The sequence below is a fragment of the Jatropha curcas genome, chromosome 2 (assembly GCF_041381405.1).
Source record: "Jatropha curcas cultivar XTBG-Jc1 chromosome 2, XTBG_Jcur_1.0, whole genome shotgun sequence".
Classification (NCBI taxonomy): Eukaryota; Viridiplantae; Streptophyta; class Magnoliopsida; order Malpighiales; family Euphorbiaceae; genus Jatropha; species Jatropha curcas.
Window position 1 is genome coordinate 32,476,963 of NC_143152.1, and position 22,434 is coordinate 32,499,396.

At 36.1% G+C, this 22,434-nt stretch overlaps 6 protein-coding genes and 1 non-coding gene across 10 annotated transcripts; 5 read left to right on the forward strand and 2 right to left on the reverse strand.

Moving 5' to 3' along the window:
* The first annotated feature begins 1,394 nt into the window (after window positions 1–1,394).
* LOC105647503 (Rubber elongation factor protein (REF)) lies at window positions 1,395–3,524 on the forward strand. Its single transcript, XM_012233621.3, has 3 exons — window positions 1,395–1,682; window positions 2,050–2,268; window positions 2,859–3,524. The coding sequence occupies exons 1-3, from the start codon at window positions 1,644–1,646 to the stop codon at window positions 3,321–3,323; spliced, it is 723 nt and encodes a 240-aa protein (XP_012089011.1). The 5' UTR covers window positions 1,395–1,643; the 3' UTR covers window positions 3,324–3,524.
* A 334-nt stretch (window positions 3,525–3,858) lies between these two features.
* On the forward strand, window positions 3,859–7,507 carry LOC105647501 (ATP-dependent caseinolytic (Clp) protease/crotonase family protein). The gene is made up of 9 exons (XM_012233618.4): window positions 3,859–4,283; window positions 4,379–4,480; window positions 4,802–4,924; window positions 5,992–6,051; window positions 6,287–6,383; window positions 6,478–6,551; window positions 6,773–6,826; window positions 6,913–6,996; window positions 7,094–7,507. The coding sequence occupies exons 1-9, from the start codon at window positions 3,993–3,995 to the stop codon at window positions 7,187–7,189; spliced, it is 981 nt and encodes a 326-aa protein (XP_012089008.1). The 5' UTR covers window positions 3,859–3,992; the 3' UTR covers window positions 7,190–7,507.
* A 133-nt stretch (window positions 7,508–7,640) lies between these two features.
* LOC105647502 (T-box protein) lies at window positions 7,641–11,956 on the forward strand. Of its 3 annotated transcripts, none has more exons than XM_020684661.3 (8): window positions 7,641–8,544; window positions 8,639–8,716; window positions 8,833–8,975; window positions 9,600–9,670; window positions 9,818–9,913; window positions 10,648–10,740; window positions 10,868–10,962; window positions 11,820–11,956. In XM_020684661.3, the coding sequence occupies exons 1-7, from the start codon at window positions 8,083–8,085 to the stop codon at window positions 10,948–10,950; spliced, it is 1,026 nt and encodes a 341-aa protein (XP_020540320.1). In that variant the 5' UTR covers window positions 7,641–8,082; the 3' UTR covers window positions 10,951–10,962; window positions 11,820–11,956. The 3 variants fall into 3 exon arrangements, with proteins under 3 accessions (XP_020540320.1, XP_012089009.1, XP_012089010.1); XM_012233619.4 differs by lacking the exon at window positions 11,820–11,956 and adding an exon at window positions 11,050–11,736; XM_012233620.4 differs by lacking the exon at window positions 11,820–11,956 and adding an exon at window positions 11,271–11,736.
* Window positions 11,957–12,117: 161 nt separating this feature from the next.
* On the forward strand, window positions 12,118–15,723 carry LOC105647500 (Phospholipid/glycerol acyltransferase family protein). The gene is made up of 7 exons (XM_012233616.4): window positions 12,118–12,474; window positions 13,027–13,145; window positions 13,260–13,325; window positions 13,530–13,727; window positions 14,001–14,119; window positions 14,322–14,427; window positions 15,029–15,723. The coding sequence occupies exons 1-7, from the start codon at window positions 12,255–12,257 to the stop codon at window positions 15,578–15,580; spliced, it is 1,380 nt and encodes a 459-aa protein (XP_012089006.1). The 5' UTR covers window positions 12,118–12,254; the 3' UTR covers window positions 15,581–15,723.
* Window positions 15,724–15,969: 246 nt separating this feature from the next.
* Window positions 15,970–18,247, reverse strand: LOC105647499 (large ribosomal subunit protein uL30y). Of its 2 annotated transcripts, none has more exons than XM_012233613.4 (7): window positions 18,099–18,247; window positions 17,457–17,641; window positions 17,256–17,353; window positions 17,060–17,117; window positions 16,838–16,917; window positions 16,420–16,522; window positions 15,970–16,338 (listed from the first exon to the last, which is right to left on the reverse strand). In XM_012233613.4, exons 2-7 carry the CDS (start codon window positions 17,637–17,639, stop codon window positions 16,123–16,125), a joined length of 738 nt encoding a protein of 245 aa, XP_012089003.1. In that variant the 5' UTR covers window positions 17,640–17,641; window positions 18,099–18,247; the 3' UTR covers window positions 15,970–16,122. The 2 variants fall into 2 exon arrangements, with proteins under 2 accessions (XP_012089003.1, XP_012089005.1); XM_012233615.4 differs by having other exon boundaries at window positions 18,066–18,222.
* A 205-nt stretch (window positions 18,248–18,452) lies between these two features.
* On the forward strand, window positions 18,453–21,567 carry CPA (Subunits of heterodimeric actin filament capping protein Capz superfamily). Its single transcript, XM_012233612.4, has 10 exons — window positions 18,453–18,662; window positions 18,745–18,860; window positions 19,029–19,118; window positions 19,255–19,319; window positions 19,597–19,758; window positions 19,937–20,015; window positions 20,129–20,206; window positions 20,595–20,669; window positions 20,742–20,777; window positions 21,062–21,567. The coding sequence occupies exons 1-10, from the start codon at window positions 18,548–18,550 to the stop codon at window positions 21,167–21,169; spliced, it is 924 nt and encodes a 307-aa protein (XP_012089002.1). The 5' UTR covers window positions 18,453–18,547; the 3' UTR covers window positions 21,170–21,567.
* A 489-nt stretch (window positions 21,568–22,056) lies between these two features.
* TRNAE-UUC (transfer RNA glutamic acid (anticodon UUC)) lies at window positions 22,057–22,128 on the reverse strand. The gene has a single exon. It is a non-coding gene; the product is annotated as a tRNA-Glu (tRNA).
* Between the last annotated feature and the right edge of the window lie 306 nt (window positions 22,129–22,434).

The window sequence follows — 22,434 nt, forward strand, 5'->3', positions numbered from 1 at the left end:
TTTAAATTATCCATTAGTGTAAAGTACTAATTAAATTCCATGAATATGAAATCCATGGAAGGGATTTTCTTTTTGGTCTTGCATGGCCCATTTAACTCTGTGGGACTCACTTTACACTGGCCTATATCACTTTTTGAGATTCACTTTGTAACTTCAACCGACATTTGTGGATTTATCCTGACAAACTCTTAGTGGTTGCTAAAAAGTTTAATTGGCAAAAGGAACCTCTAAAAATTAGGCTTTAGAATTTTTTATTTGAATTTTGGAAATCTGAATTTGTTATTTGGAGGGACAAAAACAAATGAATTAGATATTTCTTTTTTTTTTTTTTTTGAAGTAACAAATGAATTTAGAAAATAATAATTTGTTTGGAAAGAATTGTAGGAAAGGAAAATTTTGAAAATATGCATGAGCTGTAAGTTCTGTACTTGTCTTTCATGATAAGAGAGTGACCTATCTCATAAGTCGCACTTGGTTTCCTACAATAAAAGGAATTTTTTTCATATACATAAAGAGTGACCTATCTCATAAGTCACACTTGGTTTAGTAAAAAATATTTTTTCAACTTCAGAAATTTATTCCATCCTAAAATGAGATTAATCTTATATTAACTAAGGAATGAAATGCATTAGCAATGCAATGATTTATATAAAAAGCGACTTTGATCTCTGTAAAGGTGAGAAAATAAATTTACTATCTGAAAAGTGCACTTTATTAAGAGCATAACATTCTTTAAGGTCCATAGCCGGAGAGAGATTTCACCTCTATATTATTAAAAAAATAAAAATGCTTATGCCAAACCGAAAATAATGAAGAATTTTTCCGTAGCTTCGAAAAAACAAACTAGAAGAAAAGTTTCCGTCATCTGTGATAAACTAAACGGGTGTCCTCTCCTATATAATGTGACGCGGCCCATTAGGTGTTTTTAGCTATGTGGCTACAAAGAATAATTGGGCCTTTCCACCTAATAGCCCATTGGGCGTTTTCAGAAAATGTAAGGGCTATATAGTACTAAGAAATGATGGCCCTTTCCACCTTGGTTGTATTTTAATGTTAAATATATTTTATTAATATTTAAGAATTATGTTTTTTTTTTTCTTTTAATTAATGAGCTGTGTATCAGTAATGTTGAAAAAAAAATTAATAAAATTATATTTTGATTTTAATGACCGTGTCAATATTTTTTTTTTCTCATTTTCTTTTAAATAGGAAGCAGCACATTATATTCCTTTTTTTTTTTTTTTTTTGTTGAAAAACTAAAATTGTATGTGTTTTGTGATAGAGGAACGTGTGACATGGATATACAATTAAATTGAATTTGGAAACTATTTTCTTCTGGAACGATCCGTTTCCTTAGTCTGTTAGTCCGTTATGTAAACTTAGCCCATAAGAGTCAAAGGTCCGGCAGCGCATCGAAGCAACAAAACGACCAACACGTTTTCAGAAACCTCTTCATCATAGCCGTCCATTCTCATAATAGATCCGTGTTTTCTTCCTCCTATAAATTGAAGAGGTTTCTTGTTGATTTTTCATCTACCAGTTTCCATTGATCGCTTGTTTTTCTTTGTTCGTCAACCGTCTTAAGGAAGTTCCGGTTTCTTTTGCGAACTTCGACGACTTCGGTTCCATCGAGATTTGCAATTATGGCAGAAGGAGAAGCAAATCTGCAAAAACAACAGATTGTATGTGTTCATTATTTCTTGAATTATATTGCGTTTTCTTGACGATAAGAGAAAATAAAGTTCAATTGTTTCTTCTTTTAGTTGTTATTGTGATTATATTTGTGAAGCCTTGAATCAATGATTTGGAACTTTTTATATTGGTGTTTGGTTTCTTAGAAAACTGTAAACGGAATGAATACGATTGATTCGACCATTGGAAAATTACCTTTTTTTATCGAGTTGTTATTCAATTAGAAATTAGCCGAACAACAAATACTATGAAATTGTTAATTTCATAGTATTTGTGTTTGTAGAAATTGAATATTTAAAATAATCATCCCCGTGATATGGATTTATTTGTTTATGTTTATGTTTTTGTTCGGCGAAGGAGGAGGATGAGAGATTGAAGTATTTGGAATTTGTGCAAGTGGCTGCAATTCATGCTTTGCTGGCATTCACAAATCTCTACCTATATGCCAAGGATAAGTCCGGCCCGTTGAAGCCTGGTGTTGAGACTGTTGAGGGTACAGTCAAGAGCGTAGTTGGACCTGTTTATGATAAGTTTCATGATGTTCCTTTTGAGATTCTCAAGTTTGTAGATCGCAAGGTGAGAGTTTCTTTTTTCTTCCCATGTTTATTGCTGCTTTTGTAGTTCTCTAAAGCATATGTTGGAGCGGATTGTGATCAAAGGGGCTAAATGGGAGCTGAATGGTTTTTGTTGGTTTAGTTATTCTGTAAACTGGAAAACTTTATTGTGTGAAATCGCAGTTTGAGTTTACTTTGAACTGAGATTTTGTTGGCATGTAGTGCAAAAGATTCTAGCTTGAAATTCTCCGTTGCATTTGGTTTTGGTGAAATTTCAATTGAGTTAGATTCTGAAGCCAAATTATGTTGCATTTTTACTGCTGTGTTTGATATCTTCATGACATCGAAGAGAACAAAATTTTCATAACTGGTCTTTAAGAACATGATGATTCAAACTAATCGCTTCAGAATGAGTCTTGCTTTTGAAGATTGATGAAGTTTTTGTCTTATTGTGAATGTGCTATGATCATTGATACATTTGATATTCTGTAGTTGTTTCTATTATAGGAGGGTTTTAATTTAAGATATTGTAATGAGATATGTTCATATTCTCATTCAAAGTTTTCATTAAGGTGCTGGCATAATGAATGGAAATTGATTTTTGGGTTGCAGGTCGATGAATCTGTTACTACTCTCGACCGCCGTGTGCCCCCAGTTGTCAGGCAGGTTTCTGCTCATGCTATTTCAGTAGCTAGAGATGCTCCAGAGGCTGCTCGTGCCGTGGCTTCTGAAATGCAACTCACTGGTGTGAAGGAAACTGCTTCTGGTTTTGCAAAGACTTTGTACACAAAGTATGAACCCAAAGCTAAGGAGCTGTACACTAAGTATGAGCCCAAAGCGGAACAATGTGCTGCCAATGCTTGGCGCAAGCTCAATCAACTCCCGCTCTTCCCTCAAGTGGCTAAGGTTGTTGTGCCAACTGCAGCTTATTGCTCTGAGAAATACAATCAGACAGTGGTTAGCACTGCAGAGAAGGGATACAGGGTGTCCTCCTATTTGCCTTTGGTGCCTACTGAAAGAATTGCCAAGGTGTTTAGGGATGAGGAGCCTCAGTATACCCCACTTGTTTCGAGCTGAGCATGAGCAACATATTGACTTGCCCTTGAAATATTGTCATCATGTAGATTTGCCTTTGAAATATTGTCATTATGGATTATTCTCTTTTATGTGTGGGGTATACAGCAAGAAAATGTGTGGATTTTGTGGTGATGTGTTTCAAGGATCAGTTCCTGTCGTTTGAATTCATAATATAGTGGTTACTGTTTCCGTTGCGTATAATTGATTCATCTTTCTGGAATATATATATATATATATATAACGAATGTATGTATTTGGCTAAAAAATTATAGTAATGATGATGATGATAACAATAGTGCAAGCAGAAAAAGAAGCTATAATTCACGAACAATGATGTAAAGTAGGAGAGATTTTGCCAAGAAACTCTGTGAAAATGGACGATGTAGTTAAATTCTGTTTTTTTTTTTTGTTTTTTTTTTCTAGTCAATATGAATCCTCAAATATTCAAGGCGAAAGTGATGCATAATTTTTACCAAGTGTGTGTAGTACGACACCGTTCTGCATCCAATTTCAATAAGATGAACCGATGCCACGTTACTCTTTAGGTCCAACTCGCATTCTGGCCCATAGCTTCGCTCTCAATCTCAGCCATTTCCAATTCCATACTTCCATTCCTCGAACAGAGGGCTTCCGAGTCTCAGAAGCAGTAACAGAAAGTCACCAATAGTCATGGCTACTTGTTTGCGTGCGCTACCCATAACCTATTCAATACCTTCTTCATCGTCTAACTCTCAATCAATCAAAAGAAGAAATCTGAGAATCAATTGTTCTTCAATTGGTGCAAAACATTCATCTAAAATTCCTATGCCCCCAATAAACCCTAAAGATCCGTTTCTATCAAAGCTCGCTGCTGTCGCTGCCAATTCACCAGAAACGCTTCTTGACCGGCCCGTCAGTTCCGATACGCCGCCTTACCTTGACCTCTTCGATTCTCCTCAGCTCATGGCAACCCCTGCTCAAGTAAGCTCCTTGTTTTACGCGCAAGTGAAACTCAAATTTGATTATTTATCATCTGATAGTTTTTGGTTTTTAATTGATTTTAACGGTTTAATTAGGTGGAACGATCAGTGTCGTACAATGAGCACAGACCAAGGAAGCCGCCACCGGACTTGCCTTCACTGCTTCTCCATGGGAGAATAGTTTATATTGGCATGCCTGTAAGTCATTCATTTTGGATTTAATGATAGATTGCACAAACGTGTGCACAGATTTTTAAGTTATTAAGGGAAGTGTCTGTTCTTTGTAGTTGCTAAATACTTGTATGAATAAAGAAGAAAAGAAAAGAAGTCCTCTGTAGGTATTAATTTTCAAGTTTTAGGATGATCGATTAAGAACTATATACTTGTTTACTTAAAAGTTAAAGCAATCGTCACTCCAAGCATGGAAGGATTTTGATTTGAAGCAATATGGTTTGTTAGTAGCCCCATTACTTTTGTTGATGCAATCCAGTGAGCATGTTTCACATTTGTTTCTTTCAGTTGGTGCCTGCTGTCACAGAGCTGGTTGTTGCGGAATTGATGTACTTGCAGTGGATGGATCCCAAAGAACCAATATATCTGTACATAAATTCTACAGGAACAACCCGTGATGATGGTGAAACTGTAAGATATTTATTTCTTGTTGCAATATTATATATCATAATATTTCAAACTATAGCTTGAAGAATTTGTGTTCTGTAATTGTGTATTTGATGATATGACCATTTTGTCTGAGCAAATTAAGTACGCTATATAATAAGCTTTCAGTTTAGTTTGAAGTCAAACCATTTTTCTCATTTAACAAATTAATAATATGATGATGATGATGATGATGTTACTTTTAACTATAGTCAACGTTTCAAATGTAGTTTTTATTGAGCTTCTTTTCGTTTGAAGATTTTCATGTGGAAGTTGGTCCAACTTAGAGAAAAGCAGGAGGCTAAATAGACAATGAGATTGTGAGTCCTATTTTCAGGATGAGAGGAGGGAATCTTGAAGGATTTCTTAATTGGCATGGGCTCCTCAATTACAGGCGCTAGCCTGACTGTAAAGAGTGATTAAGTTTCGATATAATTCATAATGCTTAATGAAAATCTCTGACAATTCTAGTGGCATTGTTATGTTGGAGGTTTAGTATTTCTCCAGAATGTATCTAACCATCTAGGTGGGCACTGCTGATTCCAATGGGAAAATTGGCATGTGCCTGTTCATTGACAGCATGATCCCTCAAGCATGGACATGGCAAATGCATGTGATGGCACCTCTTCATGAGGGGGGGTGCTACTGTTATGCTTGCTTGAAGGACTGTAGCACTGGAGAGGTGGAACCTTATTCAGCCCTCAATTCAGCTTCCAAATTGGGAAATTTTGTCTAATCCCAGATGATGTTGGGCACACTGAATATGGCCTGCGTTTGAGATCCCCTTTTAGTTTGATTCAACTGTAGAAACCGTTTAGGAACTTGGAAATATATATGTCTTATTGGGAGATCGAGTTTGATCGACTTAAAAGATTGGTATGTGTGTAAAATTTTCAATTAGTTTTTAAACAAGCCAGAATCAATTTAATGATATAAAAAAAATGTGAATGGATACATATCTCTTTTGACTTGATTGACGCTTTAGGTAATTATTCCAACAATTCCTTTCTCAATTCTTTGACTTGTTGAATTAAAATTTGTTTACTGTTCAGGTGGGGATGGAAACTGAAGGATTTGCCATTTATGATTCGATGATGCAGTTGAAAAATGAGGTCAGTTATTTTTTCCAAAAAAATTTTTTCTCTTGTATTTCATAATTTGCAAAATTAACTCCATTTGAGTTGTGTGACTTACTGATGCTGTTAATGATAAAGGTGGCTAGTTATGGAGGTAGTTGTTCTCATTCTTTTATTTGATTGATATCATATTTGCTTATGAACATGAATCTGTGCTCTTGTGATCTCTGTCCTAGGTTTTTGCTTGATAACTAGGTTGTTGCTCATACAGATACATACAGTTGCAGTTGGAGCTGCTATCGGTCAGGCTTGCCTGCTACTTGCAGCGGGGACAAAAGGCAAACGGTTTATGATGCCACATGCAAAAGGTACAAAGTAATTGCTTGTCCAATTTGCATTGTATATTTTTATGCTTGTCCCTTTTTTTCTTGAATGCTAAGTGTTCTTTCAAATTACTTCCAGCCATGATCCAACAGCCTAAAGTCCCATCTTCAGGACTGATGCCTGCAAGCGATGTTCTCATCCGTGCAAAAGAGGTCAGTTAAGTTTATTTTGTTGCTCGAGTGAAAGCATCAAGGTCAACTAGACAACTATTTGTATTTTCATGTACTTGCTTTTAGACTCCCAATACAGAGTCATTTTTTATTGTTTTCTTTTGGCCATTTATGCTACTGAGAGCCTTGCAAAGTCACAACTGCTAGTCATGTTGAATTTTGTACTTTTGGATATCTTGCTAAATCCATAATTGTTTTTGCAGGCAATAACTAACAGGGACACCCTCATTGAACTTCTTGCCAAACACACAGAAAATGTGAGCTTGATTTGTCTGCTTTGTTGTTTTTTAATTCACAGTGAGTTAGACTTGGGGACATGTTTAATGACTTGATTTTTCATCAGTCTGTAGAGGCTGTAGCTAATGTAATGAAGAGACCATTTTATATGGATTCTAGAAGAGCTAAAGAATTTGGGGTCATTGACAAAGTAAGTTCGTATATAATGTTTATGTTTGTTTGCATACATGTCTTGTGCATTCTGTTTCTGCATTTTAACTAATGTGATGTGAAAATATTGAATCCAGGTTCTTTGGCGTGGTCAGGAAAAGATAATGGCAGATGTTGTCACCCCTGAAGAATGGGACAAGATGGCAGGCATTAAAATTCCAGATCCATTCTAGTGATGCCTCAGAACTGGTTGTGATGCTTGGTTGTGCGCTGCTCCATGGAAGAACGAGATTTCTGGCACTCAAGTTGGAATACACAATAGCCTAGGCTTTTGAACAGGGTCGCAAAAGTTACGTTGGATAAAGCTACATACTATGGTAACTTAAAAATCTTTGTCGAAAGTTAAAAAGAGTAACTTGAAAGAAATGGAAAGCGTTGTAGCAGGAGCAAAAAATTTTACCTATTTGAGCGAAGATATTAGTCTTGTATAACTTTACTGATGAACTTACGGTCTGATCATAAGCCAGTCCATGTTTTGGTTTTTCAGTTTAGTTTTGTTCCTCGTGGCCTTCACAAAAATGCATGCCTATTGATGATGGGTTTTTCTGGCGTTCCAAATTAAGAGGATATCAGTAAGTGCCATAGTTGCTGCAGAAACCACTTAAATCTAAACCCTGACTCGAATTGAGCTCTTAAGCTCAAATGTAATCAAAGTTGAGCTCCAGTCAGAACAAGTTAATTATCGAAGAAATGTAATCATAAACGAGAAAATTAAGGAAAAAAATTTAGTCGTGACTTGTAAACCGAGAATCAAACGTTACGTGAGATTTGACCCGTTGAAGGGGAGCAGCAACAGTCCTTGCAGGGCCTATGTGTACTAATGAGCTTTATTAAGGAGACGGAGGAAGAATGAGATGGGTAGGGGGGGAAAAAACAGTAGCAGATGCTAAATTTTTACATTTCATGAAAATTTGTAATAGATAATTTATTTTTCCAAATGGCCTATGTGTAGTCGTAAGATTGGTAGAGGAACTGGAACACTGTGCTTGTATATAAAAACTGGAGGGAAAATTTATAGCTTTCTACCCTCCAAACTCTGAAGTCGAGAGGGAGGGAGAGGACGGAAATGGGCAATACCTCTCTTCCTCTCAGGTTCGCGGTTTTTCTCTCCTTCTCACTCACTGCCTCGTCGTCCTCTCAGTTCTTCTCAAAACCACAATCACAGTCAACGTCTTCTTCTTCTTCTCCCCCAAATCCAATCCCCAAAGCCACACCCTCCGATTTACTCTCCGTCCTGGGCCCTACCACCCAATCCTCTAAAATCAACCCTCTTGTCTCCCGCCAACTCAGATCCTGCTTCAAATTCCTCGTTCCTTTCACTCCTCTACACCCCAAACCTCACTCTCTACGCCCCTATGTTCAAAGGAGACTCACATCAGAACGCATAATCCAGTTTAGAAGCCGGAGAGAAGAAAATGAACTCATTTGGTGGCCGCCTGAGCCGGTTCTCGAGCTTGCTCGCCTTGCCTTTGATTCCGGTGGCGATGTTGACGCAATTCATCGAGCCCTAGATCCTACAGTCTTGCCGGTAAGTTTCATGCAAGCTTCTGTTTGTATTCTTAGACTAATATCTTCAGTATTGCTATGTTACTAAACCAAGTTTTCTCTAGTAATGTTTATAGGTACCTGATGTTGAAGGATGTAAAAGAGTTAAATGTGAGCTTACTAGAACACCATATGGTAGACGCTTCATAAGTGAGGTTTTGTCAAGCCTATATTTCTTTTCTTCTTCTTTCTTCTTGTCTGGTGCGATTTGTCTTTTTGCTTTCAAGATCAGCAAATTATTTAGAGGTATCATGTCATTGATAAATTGCAGGAATTAAATTTGTATCTCAAATTTCTATTTGAAATGATTGCTGCTCGGGGCCCCTCGATTGGGCTGAATGTTTCACTAAATCGTTATGATTTCTTTCACGGTCACCTATTCATTGCTGCTGACACAGGACGACTTGGTATATTGTGAGTATGCATCTGTCTTATCTTTTTTATTATTATTATGTCTAGTATTCTAGGTGCTACATATAGTGAGTTTTCATATTGTTGCTCTCATCTATTGAAAAAACAAGTGAAAAGAAAAAAAGAAAGAAGGTATGAAGGAAAACCAGGAGAAATGGGTATAGAAGAAAAAAGAGAACTAGTGTGAAAGAAGTATGCTGTTTCTCAAGCATTAGATATCAGGATGCAACAATTGCACGTCCTTAATGGAAAATGGTTGCCAAGCCTGATTTTAGTTGCTTTCCATGTTTATGAATTGATTTTTTCTATACTAATGATTTATAGGAGGCTAGACCAGTGTATTCCAAGCACTGTGTATATAGTTTCTCTTTCTCAAATATATACGGAGTGAACGGTGATTACTGGGTGCTTCTGTATATAGTATTAATTAGCTGGATCCTTAGTGTCTCAGGTCTTGTTACTAACAAATGCTACAAATCGGGTGCTCTCTTTAAGATATAATTGTTCCCTACTATTTTGGTGTATTAAAGAAATCACACTCTTGTAGCATAACTCTTCTTAATAATTCTGTGATTGTAACAACATTTTATTTATTTATTTAATATTTGTAGTATCTTAATTTTTCAGATTTCATGCTAAAGAATACCCGGCATACGATAAACATACATTTCCATTCAATATGGGATATTGTCAAATAGGTAAAGTACTGATCTCTGTGACTAAATCAGTATAACAATTTTTATCCCTTTGTCTCTTCACTTTATTCAACTGGATCTGTTCATTACTCCTGAACTAAATGATTATCTGTAACTGTGCTAATGCTAATTTCTTTTTCCTCCTTTCAGATTCTAGTGTAACTTATGATGATTCAATGAATTTGCGCAACATTCTCTGGCTGGCTCCATTTCCAAGCAATTCATCTAGAGCTTGGAAGTCACCAGGTACACTTGCCAAGTCAAATCGATACTTCTTTTGTATAATTAATAAAAAAATTGTTTCTAGCTCTGTTAGTAAAAAATTGGCAGGTCAAATGCTAATCCAATATCTCAAAAGCTGTTATTTCTCAATTTCTAACATTCAGATTCCACACTTAAGCTGAATTGTGTGCTTCTATGACTATATCTAGATGTCAAGTTACATGCATCTTATTTTACTCCTTGGTGGGAATATCAAGGATCAAAAAGTTCTCAATTGATATCCTTCAAGAATGTTATTGGTTGTGCCACAATAGTTGGTCTGATTTCTTGGTGTGGATTTTAGTTTTCTAGCCTCATTTTACTTTGTCTCTCTATGTTGCAAAATCTAAGGTATTGAGTTGTGGTTGCATGGAACCGCGACATAGCAGACTGAATAATACAAAGCTTATTCTTTTTCCTAGTTTTACAGAGCTTGAGCATGAGAATGAGCAAGAAGTAGTGATCTTTTGAATGATTTTTTAGTTAGGATTAGGTAAATTTCTTTGATTTCATATCTTAAATCAACCATGTCATATAATAGGTAAGTGCTCGAAGAACAATTGCCACACATTATCTATTTTTTCCCTTTTCTGGAATCAAATGTTTTATGTTACATTTTTTTGCAACTTCTTCAGAAATCTGTCAAAAACAAACTAGATTTAACTGTCAATACTCCCACTCTAACAAATAGTTACTGCTGTTTGACATTGATCTGATAGGAGTCCTAGTTGTGCTGGATGCCCATCCAGGAGGAATCATATACAGAGATCTAATACCTGAATATGTAAGGTTTGTGAGGACCATATATGAAGGTTAGAGTTTCTATTTCCCTTTGTTATACCTTTTCACATTTGTTATAACCTTTTCGCTTGCTTAATTAGATGACAAAAACTACTTGCTTAAATTTGTTTCATGAGGATAATATTATTGGTCTGGCAGATGATCTTGGAGATGTTGCGGTTGATGTCAATTACTTGAATGTTGGAGAGTCAGTACCAAATTACCAGATCTTCATGTGCTGAATCCTTCTTAAGGTAGGAGCATTTCTCCTTGATGACTTGTTAGAAACTAATACAATGTCCCATGCATTTTTTTCATTTTCTTTTCCCTATTCCTTTTAGGTGCTTCAGTTTGAGCTATGTAATAGATGATTGGAGGGTGACTCTCCTTCCAATATAACTCACCACTCTATCTTAAAGCTTGTTGAAGTTGAGATCCTAACTTGAAATCAAATTTTTTTATCATTGGGAGGTTTTCTTGGAGACATTGTTTTTCTTTTCCAAAAGTTGCATTACTTGTTGCATCCCTGAATCATCATTCCAAGTGTATGACTGCTGTATAGGTTTTCTATTCCAATGGTACATCATCTAGTGAGGCTTACGCTGGAGAGATGATTGACTGAAGACCATAAGAAAAATCAGGATCTACATTGAAGAAATGCACATAATAAGATATATTACGTTGCATCTGTGATCTCTCTGCTGGTGGATTATTGTTTGTGTTGAAGAACTTGGCCTGTTTCTTTTGCCAACGTTAGGATGAAAAGATGCATTTGATTTAATGTTAACACTTTGATTCTTCTATCCAAGTTTTTGAAAGCGATCTAAAAGCATATCTAAGTGAAGGTGCCAAGCTGGTGGTCCAATATCGAGTAAACAAAAACAAACTGTTCATATATCCCTCTACAGCCAGCATCAAATCAAATGACATTCACTGTATCGAAAATGATATGTCATTGTAACTAGGATTTTGATATTATTTTAAATTCTGTACTAATAAAATGCCTTCAAAATTTAATGTTCCTTCAATTAATTAAAAGTATTGTTTTGCCATCATCAAAGTACAATACACTATCTTAAAAGCTGTTGTTGAACGGAGCTTAAAATTACAGGAAATCGGATACCATTTGGGCGCAACTAAATTGGGTTCTCTGACTAAATTGAGTCGTCGTTCAGGACAAGTGTGAAACGTGATACGACAAGTCGGCAGCACTTTCGAATACTCCTGGCCCCTGAAAACTTAGGCTAGGCTAGATGCCACGTTTCTCTGTAGGCCATCCGTAAATGCAAAGTACTATTCCTGTCCTTCTCAGCCCATATTGGATATTTTCCGTCTGAGCCCTTTTAACCAATTTGATAGTAATTGCATACGTGCGCCCTACGCACGTCGGCGTACATTTTGTCTTCACACATATCAAAACCTAACAGCCTTCTTCTTTTGCTTCCTTTTCTGAACACTCACCTCCTGCTTTCCTGCACATTTCGAAACGAAAGCGATCATTTAAATCTCTGAAACTTCACCTACAAATCTAATCTCATATACATAAATGGCCGTACACAGGATCGAAAGAGCAGATCTATGGAAGAACAATGCGCGAGTACTTCAGCTCCGCCTCAAAGAGCGGTTCCGAGTGGCGGTGGACAGGCATCGTCCACCGATATTTGCCGATGGTTACTTCTCGTCGAAGGTAAATCGGTGGCTCACTCGCTTCCGTGACTTTCGCGAAGGTTCTATGCAGTCTTCTTCAGCCTTTTATCGTAAAAGAGGTCAGTCTTTCTCTATTCATATTTTTACTCAGGGACTTATTTTCGTTTACTGGTCCTTTATACTTTTTTCAGTGAAGTGGATTTCGCTATGTGATCATCTACCTATGACTTCCCTTTTTTAATTATTTAAGATTTTTACTCATCTGTTGCACTGTTTGGCTGGCATTGACGTTAACGGCTTAATTTTGTCTCTCTACTAATTAATTGATGTAATTTATCTTTTAATGATCAAATTTAGTGGTGAATTGATAATCAATAATCTTATTTATCGTTAACAGTCGTGCCTTGATCTTGTATAGTTTCGTTTTCATATTTTACTAAGTCTATTATGAATATATATTTGCTCTAAGAGTTATCAGGAACCAAAATTGTTGGTACTTTGGTTTCGAGGAAGAAATTTCAGCTTATTGGGGAATTATAATTTGCATTATCTAAGTTGGCATTCCAGTAGGATATATAAACTAAATGCATCTTCTTCATGAGCTATGTGTTATGGGTGAAAAATTTGGAGGATTAAATCATGAACTTTTTAGTGGATTTTTGAGAATGCAGTTAGTAAGGACTTCAAGATTGAAGATGATTCTGTGATCGTTCGCATGCTTCAGTCTGTTGCTGTTCCTCTCATTGGAAATATGTGTCATATATTTATGAATGGCCTGAATCGTGTTCAGGTATGTGAACTTGCTTGTGTTGATTTCTTTGTCATTTTTTTTTTTTTGGAATTACCTGGTGCTTGCATTGGTTTTTGAGTTCTAAAGTTTAATATAGGTTTTCTGGTATTACAGGTGTATGGGTTAGAGAAATTACATGAAGGATTGCTTCATAGGCCCAAGAACAAGCCTCTCTTAACGGTATAAATCACTTATCTACTGATGGATTAAACCCAATGTAACATGTTCTTTTACCCAATTTAGATGGTTGTTCTTTGTGCTACTTTATGTTATGCAAACTGGAGTTTGCATCTCCATTTCCTTTTTATATTTCCCATTTGTAGACCATGGATGATGATGATGATGATGATGAGTTGATTATTGGTTTTCTCCCCTTTTTTGCAGGTTAGCAATCATGTTGCTTCTGTGGATGATCCATTTGTTATTGCTTCACTACTCCCTCCAAGAGTGCTTTTAGATGCTCATAACTTAAGATGGACACTTTGTGCATCTGACCGTTGTTTCCGTAATCCTGTGACTTCTGCATTTTTTCGATCTGTCAAAGTATTGCCTGTCTCTCGCGGGGATGGAATTTATCAGAAGGTACTCTATTAAGTTTGCTATTCCATCTGTTAAAAATGTTACGGTTGGATACTTTACAAATGACACTGGGAGATTTAACTATTTGAAAACTTGCTTGTGATAAAATAATGTGAAAATTACACAACAATTATCTTGTTTTCTTCGTCTTTCTGTGTTCCTCTCCCACACAGCTAGCTCAACACCCCTCTTCCCCACGTCCGCTTATGTGTTTGTAGTTTAACTTTTTGGTCCTGAATTTCCTGTGATAGTACTTGTCTTTTCTCTTTTATATAGGGCATGGATTTGGCTATAGCGAAGTTGAATAGTGGTGGATGGGTTCATATTTTCCCAGAGGGAAGCCGGTCTCGTGATGGTGGAAAAACTATGGGATCTTCGAAGAGAGGTGTTGGGAGGTAAATATCTAATATGAAGGATATCTAGTCTTTGTGAGTGGCTAGGAGGTTGTAGAGGGAGATTCAACTTTTATTTTGATTAACAAGAATTCTATTGATTTTATTTTAAAAATTTATTTATTGCATAGGTTGCTTTAAATAGCTCTTTTCCTATTTCACATGCTGTCAATTGACTAGACTATTGTTTTTTGTACTTTATTAGGTTAGTCCTTGATGCTGATACTGTTCCAATGGTCATCCCATTTGTACACACTGGGATGCAGGAAATCATGCCTATAGGAGCCAACTTCCCAAGGATTGGCAAGACGGTATGTGGTCTACCCTTGCTTCTTTCAGTAAAAGTTATTTCATTTAAATTTTAGTCATTTCTTAAGTCGGGGACTCATATTCATGTGAGTAAATGGGCAAATCCAGCTTCATATAAATTTGCTTCCTTCCAGAACATAAATAATGGAGTGACTCGGTCAGGGTTTCTATTCAGCTCCTTCTTTCTCTCTGATTGTTGGATTGGCTTGCTAAAGCCTTCATTGCTAGTTAGAACTTGTGATGTCTCTTTCAGAAGTGGTGCTAACCTGTAGTTCTTCAGGATGAATTGTTTTATAGGGAAATTCTCTTTGCCTATTTTGTCAGTTATCCTTTGTCATAAATATCTCCATCACTCAATCCCCCACCCCCAACACACACTCAAAGAGAGAGAAGAAAAGAAGTCTTGGGATGAGTCAAGTTCCTAAAATTGCAAGTTCTGATATTGTCTGTGACGGGAAGGTGATTACTTTCCTAGGTCAAACTGCATGTATCAGTCTAATTTGTAACATGCTAATGTTAGATTTACTTGTGACATGTAGCATGTCTCATATTTCATTGTAATCACTGTTTTACCTTACTAGTTAATGTTCATGGATCGTGTAGGTGACCGTGCTTGTCGGCGACCCCATCCATTTCGATGATTTGCTTAATGCAGAAGGAATAGAAGACATATCAAGAGGAAAGCTATATGATGCTGTAGCTTCTAGAATTGGCAGTCGACTACTTCAACTCAAAGTTGAAGTCGAGAAGTTAGCAATTGAACAGTCTATCAGGCTGCAACATCCTGATGCAGGAAGCACAGAGAGAGCAGCTGCCAATATGTTACATCAAGTTGATTGGGACTCATTTGGTATGGGAGGCAACGAGTTTACTGAAGATAGTAAATCGAGATCTGAAATCCAACCAAAGCCAAATGTTCTCTCTCATCAGGATTCCGTTTCTTCTGACAAATATATTATTAGATCACCGGAATCTGGAATTATTTCAAGGATGCATGCTTATATGGACTCAACTGAGCTACTAGGTTTTGCAGCCAGAGGTTTATTTATGAAACTTAGGGAAGGGGAAAATAATCCCAGTGTTACAGATACAAACCCACTGAGAGCATGGAAACAGTATTTCAATGCGAGCCTACTAAAATGGAATAGTTGCTAACAAAATTACTTGGCAGTGCATACAGTAGTTAAAAATTTTGATTTTAGTGTAAATAAAATGAGATTTTGATCGGAAGCGAAATGAGTCAGCAAAATGAAAGAAGCGAGCTAGCATTCTCCTCGCTTTACTTTCTTCCTGTCCAATTTATAAGATGTCTGTTTCGGAGAAATTGTCATTGCATTTCCATATGAATAAAAGAAAAGAGTTTCTAGATATAAAATGTACTAAATAAAATTTCGCGACTGTAGCCAAAAAAGAAATGTTATTTTCTTTTAACTACTTTTCATAGATTGTCAGAATAATTTCGAGGAAAATATAAAATTCATTAACAAGAAATTTAACTACCAACCGTTTTAAGCTCGATACTAAGGAAGCACAGGAATGAAAAATTACTAAGCAAAAGCAGTAATATATTTAACTCAAGGAAAAGAAAATATAATTTGATTAGAAACAACTCTCAACAATGATAACGCATTAAAAATTCCTGAAGTCTTCAACTTTCTCTGAAACAAAATCCAAAATAATTGAAACAACAACAGAATCTAATTCATCCTCCTAATAAGCTCATTGATATAGTTCTCACGGTTTCCAGCATCACCACCCTCCACGTAATGGTTTCTCTTCTTCTTCAAACCTCCAGATGGAGCACTCAGCTTAAATGGCCAGAGAAAGTTATTTGCCTCCTTGAAATGAGGTCCTACGGTCATGATCTCATGAATCAAATCTTCAATGCAAATAATTCCATGACTTCCCAGAGCCTGCAGATATAGAAATCTATACGTCAATATTGAGGCCTAAAGCAAAATCAGATGCAAGTCAACTAATGTAATACTATCTACCTGTTCAATTATGGAATTATCTGTCAGAGCAATCCTCTGCTTGTCCAGCTTTCCAAAACCCCTCTTGTAGATCAACTCTCTCACACTTTTAAGATTAGGATAACTACAAAACAGAAAACACAGCAAAGAAACATATATGCTCCATGAGCTTCAGCGCATCAAATGGGTTTTAGAAACAGAATTATTCAGGCTGTGCTGGCATCAATAGCAAACATTCTCCATCAAAGAACAGATCTAACATGTCCATGCTTCAATGTCATACACTTTGTATATATGAACAAGCCCACAAGGCTTTAAGTAATGTCACTTTTAGTGGTAATTGATATGATTTACCAGAGAGGGATTGAAAAAGTCACATGTTGGTTCATGTCCATTGGTCAATTTGGTTTATAAGATATGAAGGATCAATCTGCCTTACCCGTAAGTCACATATGGCTCAACCCTGCGCAGCATGCTGATGGTTGCCTTGTTAACTTTGAGAAAGACACCATTAAATATCTGTCAAAGAAAATTAAACAGTTTTAAGCACCACAAGAATATAGAAGTGAATAAAACACCAGGTAACCACCTCAGTTGTGGGATTACAACTAGGTTAAGTAACTTGTTTATTTTTCATATCAAAAGGACAGTGAATTAGTACCTGTCTCAGACGCAGAAGTTGCAAAATTTTCCTTGTCTTTGGATCCATTGCATTGATACTGTAAATGTGTAATGGGTATTTAAAAAAAGATAGCATCAATTAACAGACACAAACATCATTATAATTGAAATGACAACTGAGAGACAATTCCATAAATCTGTATGTTTCAAATGCAAACATTTTTTTACTAGCTTACCCACGGATACGAATAATAAACAGTAGTTTAGCCTCAGGTTCTACATAAAAACCTCCTTTCAGTTTTGCCTCCCTTTTCAAGCTTATCAGCTCCCTTTCCTGTAATATTGACAAAATAGCAAAATACATCATAAATAACATGAAGAAAACAGCAAGGCTAAAAGGTGACATTTCAATCACAAGACAAAATTTTGATGACTACATGTTCTTGATATTCTTTAGCGTATTTCTCAGCCCTCTTGTAGATAACAGATCTGTTTTCAGCATTTTTTTGCTTCCTTAATTTCAGTTCTTGGGTCTTTGCCAGGGCCCATTCCTCACTTCTCTTCTGTTTCTTTAACACGGATTCAGGGATAAAAGCTGCTGCCTTAGTTTCTTCAGCCATTTCTGATCAGAAACAATCAAAAGAACAAAAGGCAGAAAGTTAGAACCCAGAAAAACACGGATACTAGTACTCAACATTCAAACACTCAGATCAACATTTACTGATCTTTGAAGTAAAGGAGAAACCAGATCACAGCATATCTAAAAATTCAACATAGGATAGTATCAAACGGAAAGGTATATCATATATGTCGAAATGGGAAAAAAAAAATTAGCATTTTAGAAAAAAAAATTGCAGCATTGAACATTGAAAAATCTTTTACTGGCTTAATAATCTCAGCATAGTTAACATTAGACTAGTAGCATGCAAAGGACAATACAGTAGCAAACAGCTCAATTTTCATAATTTTCACAAAATTACTAAAAACACAGAAGGTAAAAAGGATAACAAAAACGCTAAAAACAAAAACGCAAATAAACGAAATACATGAAGATCAAACTTGGATGAAAAAGCACGAACTGATACAAATCGATGTAGCCCCTTTGAGCAGAAATGAGCCGCCAACAAGAAGTTGCAGAAGGAGATTTTAAGCGAACGAAGAGCTTATTTATATTCTGTCTTGTTGTAAACGACACCGTTAATACATTTTCAGATGGTTATTTAGTCATTTCACAAAAAACTAGGGTTAACTAGGGTTTTAGATTGCTCCAAGCGGTCCTGGGAATATCGATAACTAAAACGCAGTATAGCTTGCCGTATTATGTTAAACGTTATCGTAGAAGCTTCACATCTGGTTTTACAATTTGACGGTCACGATCAACTAAAGTTCCGACCCCACCTATCCATCCAACATTTCGACTCCCACCTCCTAAATTTGCCTTTACAGATCACGCTCGCCTCCCTCTCTCTGTGTGTTCCTTTTCAAAATCCTTAATAACAGTTACCATTTCTTCTTTGATGAGTTAAAAATGGCAGAAGAAGAAGAATACCCTGACGTAGAGCTCAGTGACAAGCAAAAGAAAGAGATCGCCAAATGGTTCCTTCTCAACGCTCCCGCCGGTGAAATCCAATACATCGCTAAAGGTCTAGTTCCAATACACATCTTGTGTTTCTAATTCTTTTTCTTTTGGCGATCAATTTGTTAATTTCATGGCGGTTTTTGCAGATTTGAAATCGGTTTTGAATGACGATACAGTTTATAACGAAGCGGCTGAAGAGGCATTCCCTTCCTACAACAAATCTCACTTGATTTGCCTCTTATTACCTAATAGAAGCGGAGATGTAAAGCATTTCTTCCATGATTCTTCTTAATTCTCTCTGTTTGATTCTGACACTGAATTTTTTTGAATTATTTCAGTTTGATTCAATTATAGATCTATCGGTTTAGAACCTTTGGTTTATGTTGATAGCACTTGATTGTGAGTGATATTTTCTTGCCATGGACTGCAGTTGCTGGTTACAGCTTATAATGAGCTTGATAAAAATGAGTATCTTGATCCTAGAACTGCTCAGGTTGCAACTGTTGACCATGTTAAGCAAGTAAGTTGAACTTATTTTAGATTATCTAGCTAACTACATTTGATTAGTAAACTTATCAACTAAAGAAATGAATGAATATATTGTTTTACATGTCTTGTTGTCCGTCTTTTATATGTGATGCGCTAAATTGATTCAGGTTTGTACAGACGTAAGACCTGCAACTGATGAGGAACTTCCTTCGCCTTATGTTGAGGAATACCGGTACACTTCTAACTTTCTTGTTTTTTATTATGCAATTGCGATCATTCAGAATTTCCTTTAGTTATGATCAAAATTTTTCCATAATTAGAAGTGCACATTACAAGTTTATGTAGACATGGGTTCGTAGATTCCCCCTTAGTAACAATATATGTAATGTGCAATACAGCTAGTTGCCAGTAAAATGATAGTTTATGGCAAGCATTATAGCAAATAACAATTTAGGTGCAGTTATTTTGTGCTGTATGCATTTTGTTACTGACGCCATTTCCTGTGGCAGTTATATTCTGGATGCTGAAATACTCAAATATGTTGCTGAAGCTTATCCAAAGGGAGTGTGTGCTGTGTACTGTACTAATGGCAAAGATTTGGAGGGACCAGGATCTGAATTTGAGCTTGTGGTGGTGATTTCCGCTGTTAAACAGAGCCCAAAGAATTTCTGGTATGTAGAATTAGCCAAATACTTAGTTACTAGTACCTAAGCTTTTGCACTCTGTTTGGAACTGTTTTTGGTTGGGACACTCCTTTCGTACCTTTTCATGCATGTTAGTCATTATGCCAAAAGTTAGTATGTTTATTAGGGTGCATATTCTAATAACCTCTTATCGCATATTGAATAGCAACGGAAGTTGGCGCTCAGTATGGAACATCGAGTTCAAGGATGATGTACAAATGCTGGGAATAAAAGGCAAGATACAGGTAATCTCTGATAACCTCCATCATGAACAATTTTTGGTTTCTTTGCCCTTTGAAATTTTGAACTACATTATGGAGATAAGCTATTTGTTTTCCTGTGCTGCTGCTTCTTTCAGGTAGCAGCTCATTATTTTGAAGAGGGAAATGTTCAGTTGGATGCAAAACATGAATGCAAAGACGAAACAATTTTCCAGGTTGTTACAATTATTTTGGTACTTGTTCTTTGAAGTATTATACATTTGGCTGTTCATTATCAATCAGGCATTTTATTGAAAAGGCATGTAGGATGTGATAAAATGGATATTAGTACATGGTAGAACTTCTCACTGTTCTTGCTTCTTAGAGTTGTGAAAATGTATACTCCATATGTGAAAATGGTGTACCTCTTAATGTTGCTAATAGAGAAAGTTCATGATGTAGGCACTTCTCTTTTAATTGCACTCACGTCTCTGTAACAAAGGATTATTTTTTTGTTAGTGTGCTCTATACTGTACTATTTTTTGATTCAGAAGAATGATCTTTGTGGTGAATAGATGGAAATATGAAAAAAGTCGATTGACCTTTTGTCATATTTCTGCTCAGGCCCCAGATGATTGTGCATTATCCGTGGCCAACATTATTCGCCACCATGAGGCAGAATACCTAGCATCCCTTGAGGTTCTCACTATCTCCCTGTACAGTTAAATAATTGAATTCTCAGGTTCTTATACTGACAATTACATTTGATAGGCTTCCTATTCAAATCTGCCAGATACCACCTTCAAGGTGAGTTTGATTACATGAGTTGTACGAAATATTTTTAAGATCTGATTACCTTATATTGCTGAAGAGTATTAAGTTTGTATTTTGTTCATATTATTTGATTTTACATTTTTCCTATTATAGTTTCTGTTTCATTTTTATTTACCTGAAATATCCTCTGGTCCTCGATAAATGTAATCACTTGGTAGGAAGGAACTTTATGGTAGTAGACATAAATCTCTAATCTCTTCAATTTTTTCCTCTTTTACTTTCTAATTTCCAGCCCTTAAGTGCTATCTATGTTGCAGGATCTGCGGAGGAAACTTCCAGTTACTCGCACCCTGTTCCCATGGCATAACACTATGCAATTCAGTCTGACAAGAGATATCCAAAAGGAACTGGGACTTGAAAAATGAGTGATACAGCATTTAAAATATATAACTCAATGACCATAAAGTTGCATGAGATTTCACATATCAGTCCATTTGTAACTTAAGACCGACGTGAATTGGAAAGCGAGTAATAGTTTGACAAGAGTACACACTGCATTGCCTGATTTGTAAAAGAGATGGTGAGACCGTGACATATTGGTCCGTTTGTGCACCGGGCATAAATTCTTCAGAGTTATTTGCTTTAGGTGTTCCTATTGTTACCTGTCCTTTGATTATAGTCATTTTGCTTCTTGCCGTGTAATCGTTCTTTCCCCTCAGAGTTCCTCTCAGTTTTGGTTTGTACCATGTAGGCCTGTACTATTCCTTCAAGTCATGTATAGCCGTGTTGTTAATGATAAATTTTCTTTCTTCTTGTGGTATTATATGGAAAATCCTGCAGTGAATATTCTTTGCGTGTTGAAACTGGTGAAACTGATGCAGAAGTGTGTTATGAGAAAGGTCACAAAGTTTAAATAATTGACAATCCCACATGGATACGACCAATGAAAATCATTTTGGCAGAAATGACAGTGGGTAGAGATCAGGTAGTGCGGGTCATATGCGCTACTCGTTTCCAAATCCGAACGCTATATGCATTTTTCATACTATAGTTGATACTCGATCAGCGAGGGAATCCATTCCTAAATCGAACAGTTGAAGATATTTGTGGCTATCCATCACTCGCAAGTGTTCAAATGGGTACTCGTTTGTTTACTGGTATTTTGGCTTATAACCATTTAAAAATTGAAACTAAGTTTAATGAAAACGAAAAAATGAAAGCATTTATGGAGAAAATTTCAGCAAAACTTGTGCTTCCGTGGGTAGTTCTAATACCGGTTATCGAAACATATATTTAAAAACAAAAAAAGTGATTCCGTTGCCGGGAATCGAACCCGGGTCTCCTGGGTGAAAGCCAGATACCCTAACCGCTGGACGACAACGGAATTCTGGTTACTGAGTGTTATTATAATTATCACATTTAAAATTTTATGTTCTTTAGGAATACCGTTAAATTTGTCTAACTTATAATAAATTATTAAGTAAATCGACTACATTACCCTTAGTTTAATACCAATTCTTTAAAAAATTATTAAATTAACAACATTTTTCCACAATTATGGCGGAAGGAAGACTAAAAAGACTTCCTTAGCATAGAAAATTGTACTTTGATTATGACTGTAACGTATGTCAATAGAATAACCAAATAAAACGGTAACTTCATTTACATCACATTAATTATATGAGACCTA

Bases quoted from the DNA above. Each gene is read 5' to 3' on its own strand.
- LOC105647501 (XM_012233618.4), top strand. From the start codon at position 3,993: ATGGCTACTTGTTTGCGTGCGCTACCCATAACCTATTCAATACCTTCT. The intron at 4,925-5,991 runs GTAAGATATTTA...TTTACTGTTCAG, and splicing joins CCCGTGATGATGGTGAAACT to GTGGGGATGGAAACTGAAGG. The intron at 6,997-7,093 runs GTAAGTTCGTAT...TATTGAATCCAG, and splicing joins AATTTGGGGTCATTGACAAA to GTTCTTTGGCGTGGTCAGGA.
- CPA (XM_012233612.4), top strand. From the start codon at position 18,548: ATGGCAGAAGAAGAAGAATACCCTGACGTAGAGCTCAGTGACAAGCAA. The intron at 19,320-19,596 runs GTACACTTCTAA...TTCCTGTGGCAG, and splicing joins CCTTATGTTGAGGAATACCG to TTATATTCTGGATGCTGAAA. The intron at 19,759-19,936 runs GTATGTAGAATT...CATATTGAATAG, and splicing joins CAGAGCCCAAAGAATTTCTG to CAACGGAAGTTGGCGCTCAG.
- LOC105647500 (XM_012233616.4), top strand. From the start codon at position 12,255: ATGGCCGTACACAGGATCGAAAGAGCAGATCTATGGAAGAACAATGCG. The intron at 12,475-13,026 runs GTCAGTCTTTCT...TTGAGAATGCAG, and splicing joins AGCCTTTTATCGTAAAAGAG to TTAGTAAGGACTTCAAGATT. The intron at 13,728-14,000 runs GTACTCTATTAA...TCTTTTATATAG, and splicing joins GGGATGGAATTTATCAGAAG to GGCATGGATTTGGCTATAGC.
- LOC105647502 (XM_020684661.3), top strand. From the start codon at position 8,083: ATGGGCAATACCTCTCTTCCTCTCAGGTTCGCGGTTTTTCTCTCCTTC. The intron at 9,914-10,647 runs GTACACTTGCCA...TTGATCTGATAG, and splicing joins TAGAGCTTGGAAGTCACCAG to GAGTCCTAGTTGTGCTGGAT. The intron at 10,741-10,867 runs GTTAGAGTTTCT...TTGGTCTGGCAG, and splicing joins TGTGAGGACCATATATGAAG to ATGATCTTGGAGATGTTGCG.
- LOC105647499 (XM_012233613.4), bottom strand. From the start codon at position 17,639: ATGGCTGAAGAAACTAAGGCAGCAGCTTTTATCCCTGAATCCGTGTTA. The intron at 16,523-16,837 runs GTAAGGCAGATT...TCTGTTTTGTAG, and splicing joins GAGCCATATGTGACTTACGG to TTATCCTAATCTTAAAAGTG. The intron at 16,339-16,419 runs GTAGATAGTATT...CTATATCTGCAG, and splicing joins ATAATTCCATAATTGAACAG to GCTCTGGGAAGTCATGGAAT.
- LOC105647503 (XM_012233621.3), top strand. From the start codon at position 1,644: ATGGCAGAAGGAGAAGCAAATCTGCAAAAACAACAGATT. The intron at 1,683-2,049 runs GTATGTGTTCAT...TGTTCGGCGAAG, and splicing joins ATCTGCAAAAACAACAGATT to GAGGAGGATGAGAGATTGAA. The intron at 2,269-2,858 runs GTGAGAGTTTCT...TTTGGGTTGCAG, and splicing joins TCAAGTTTGTAGATCGCAAG to GTCGATGAATCTGTTACTAC.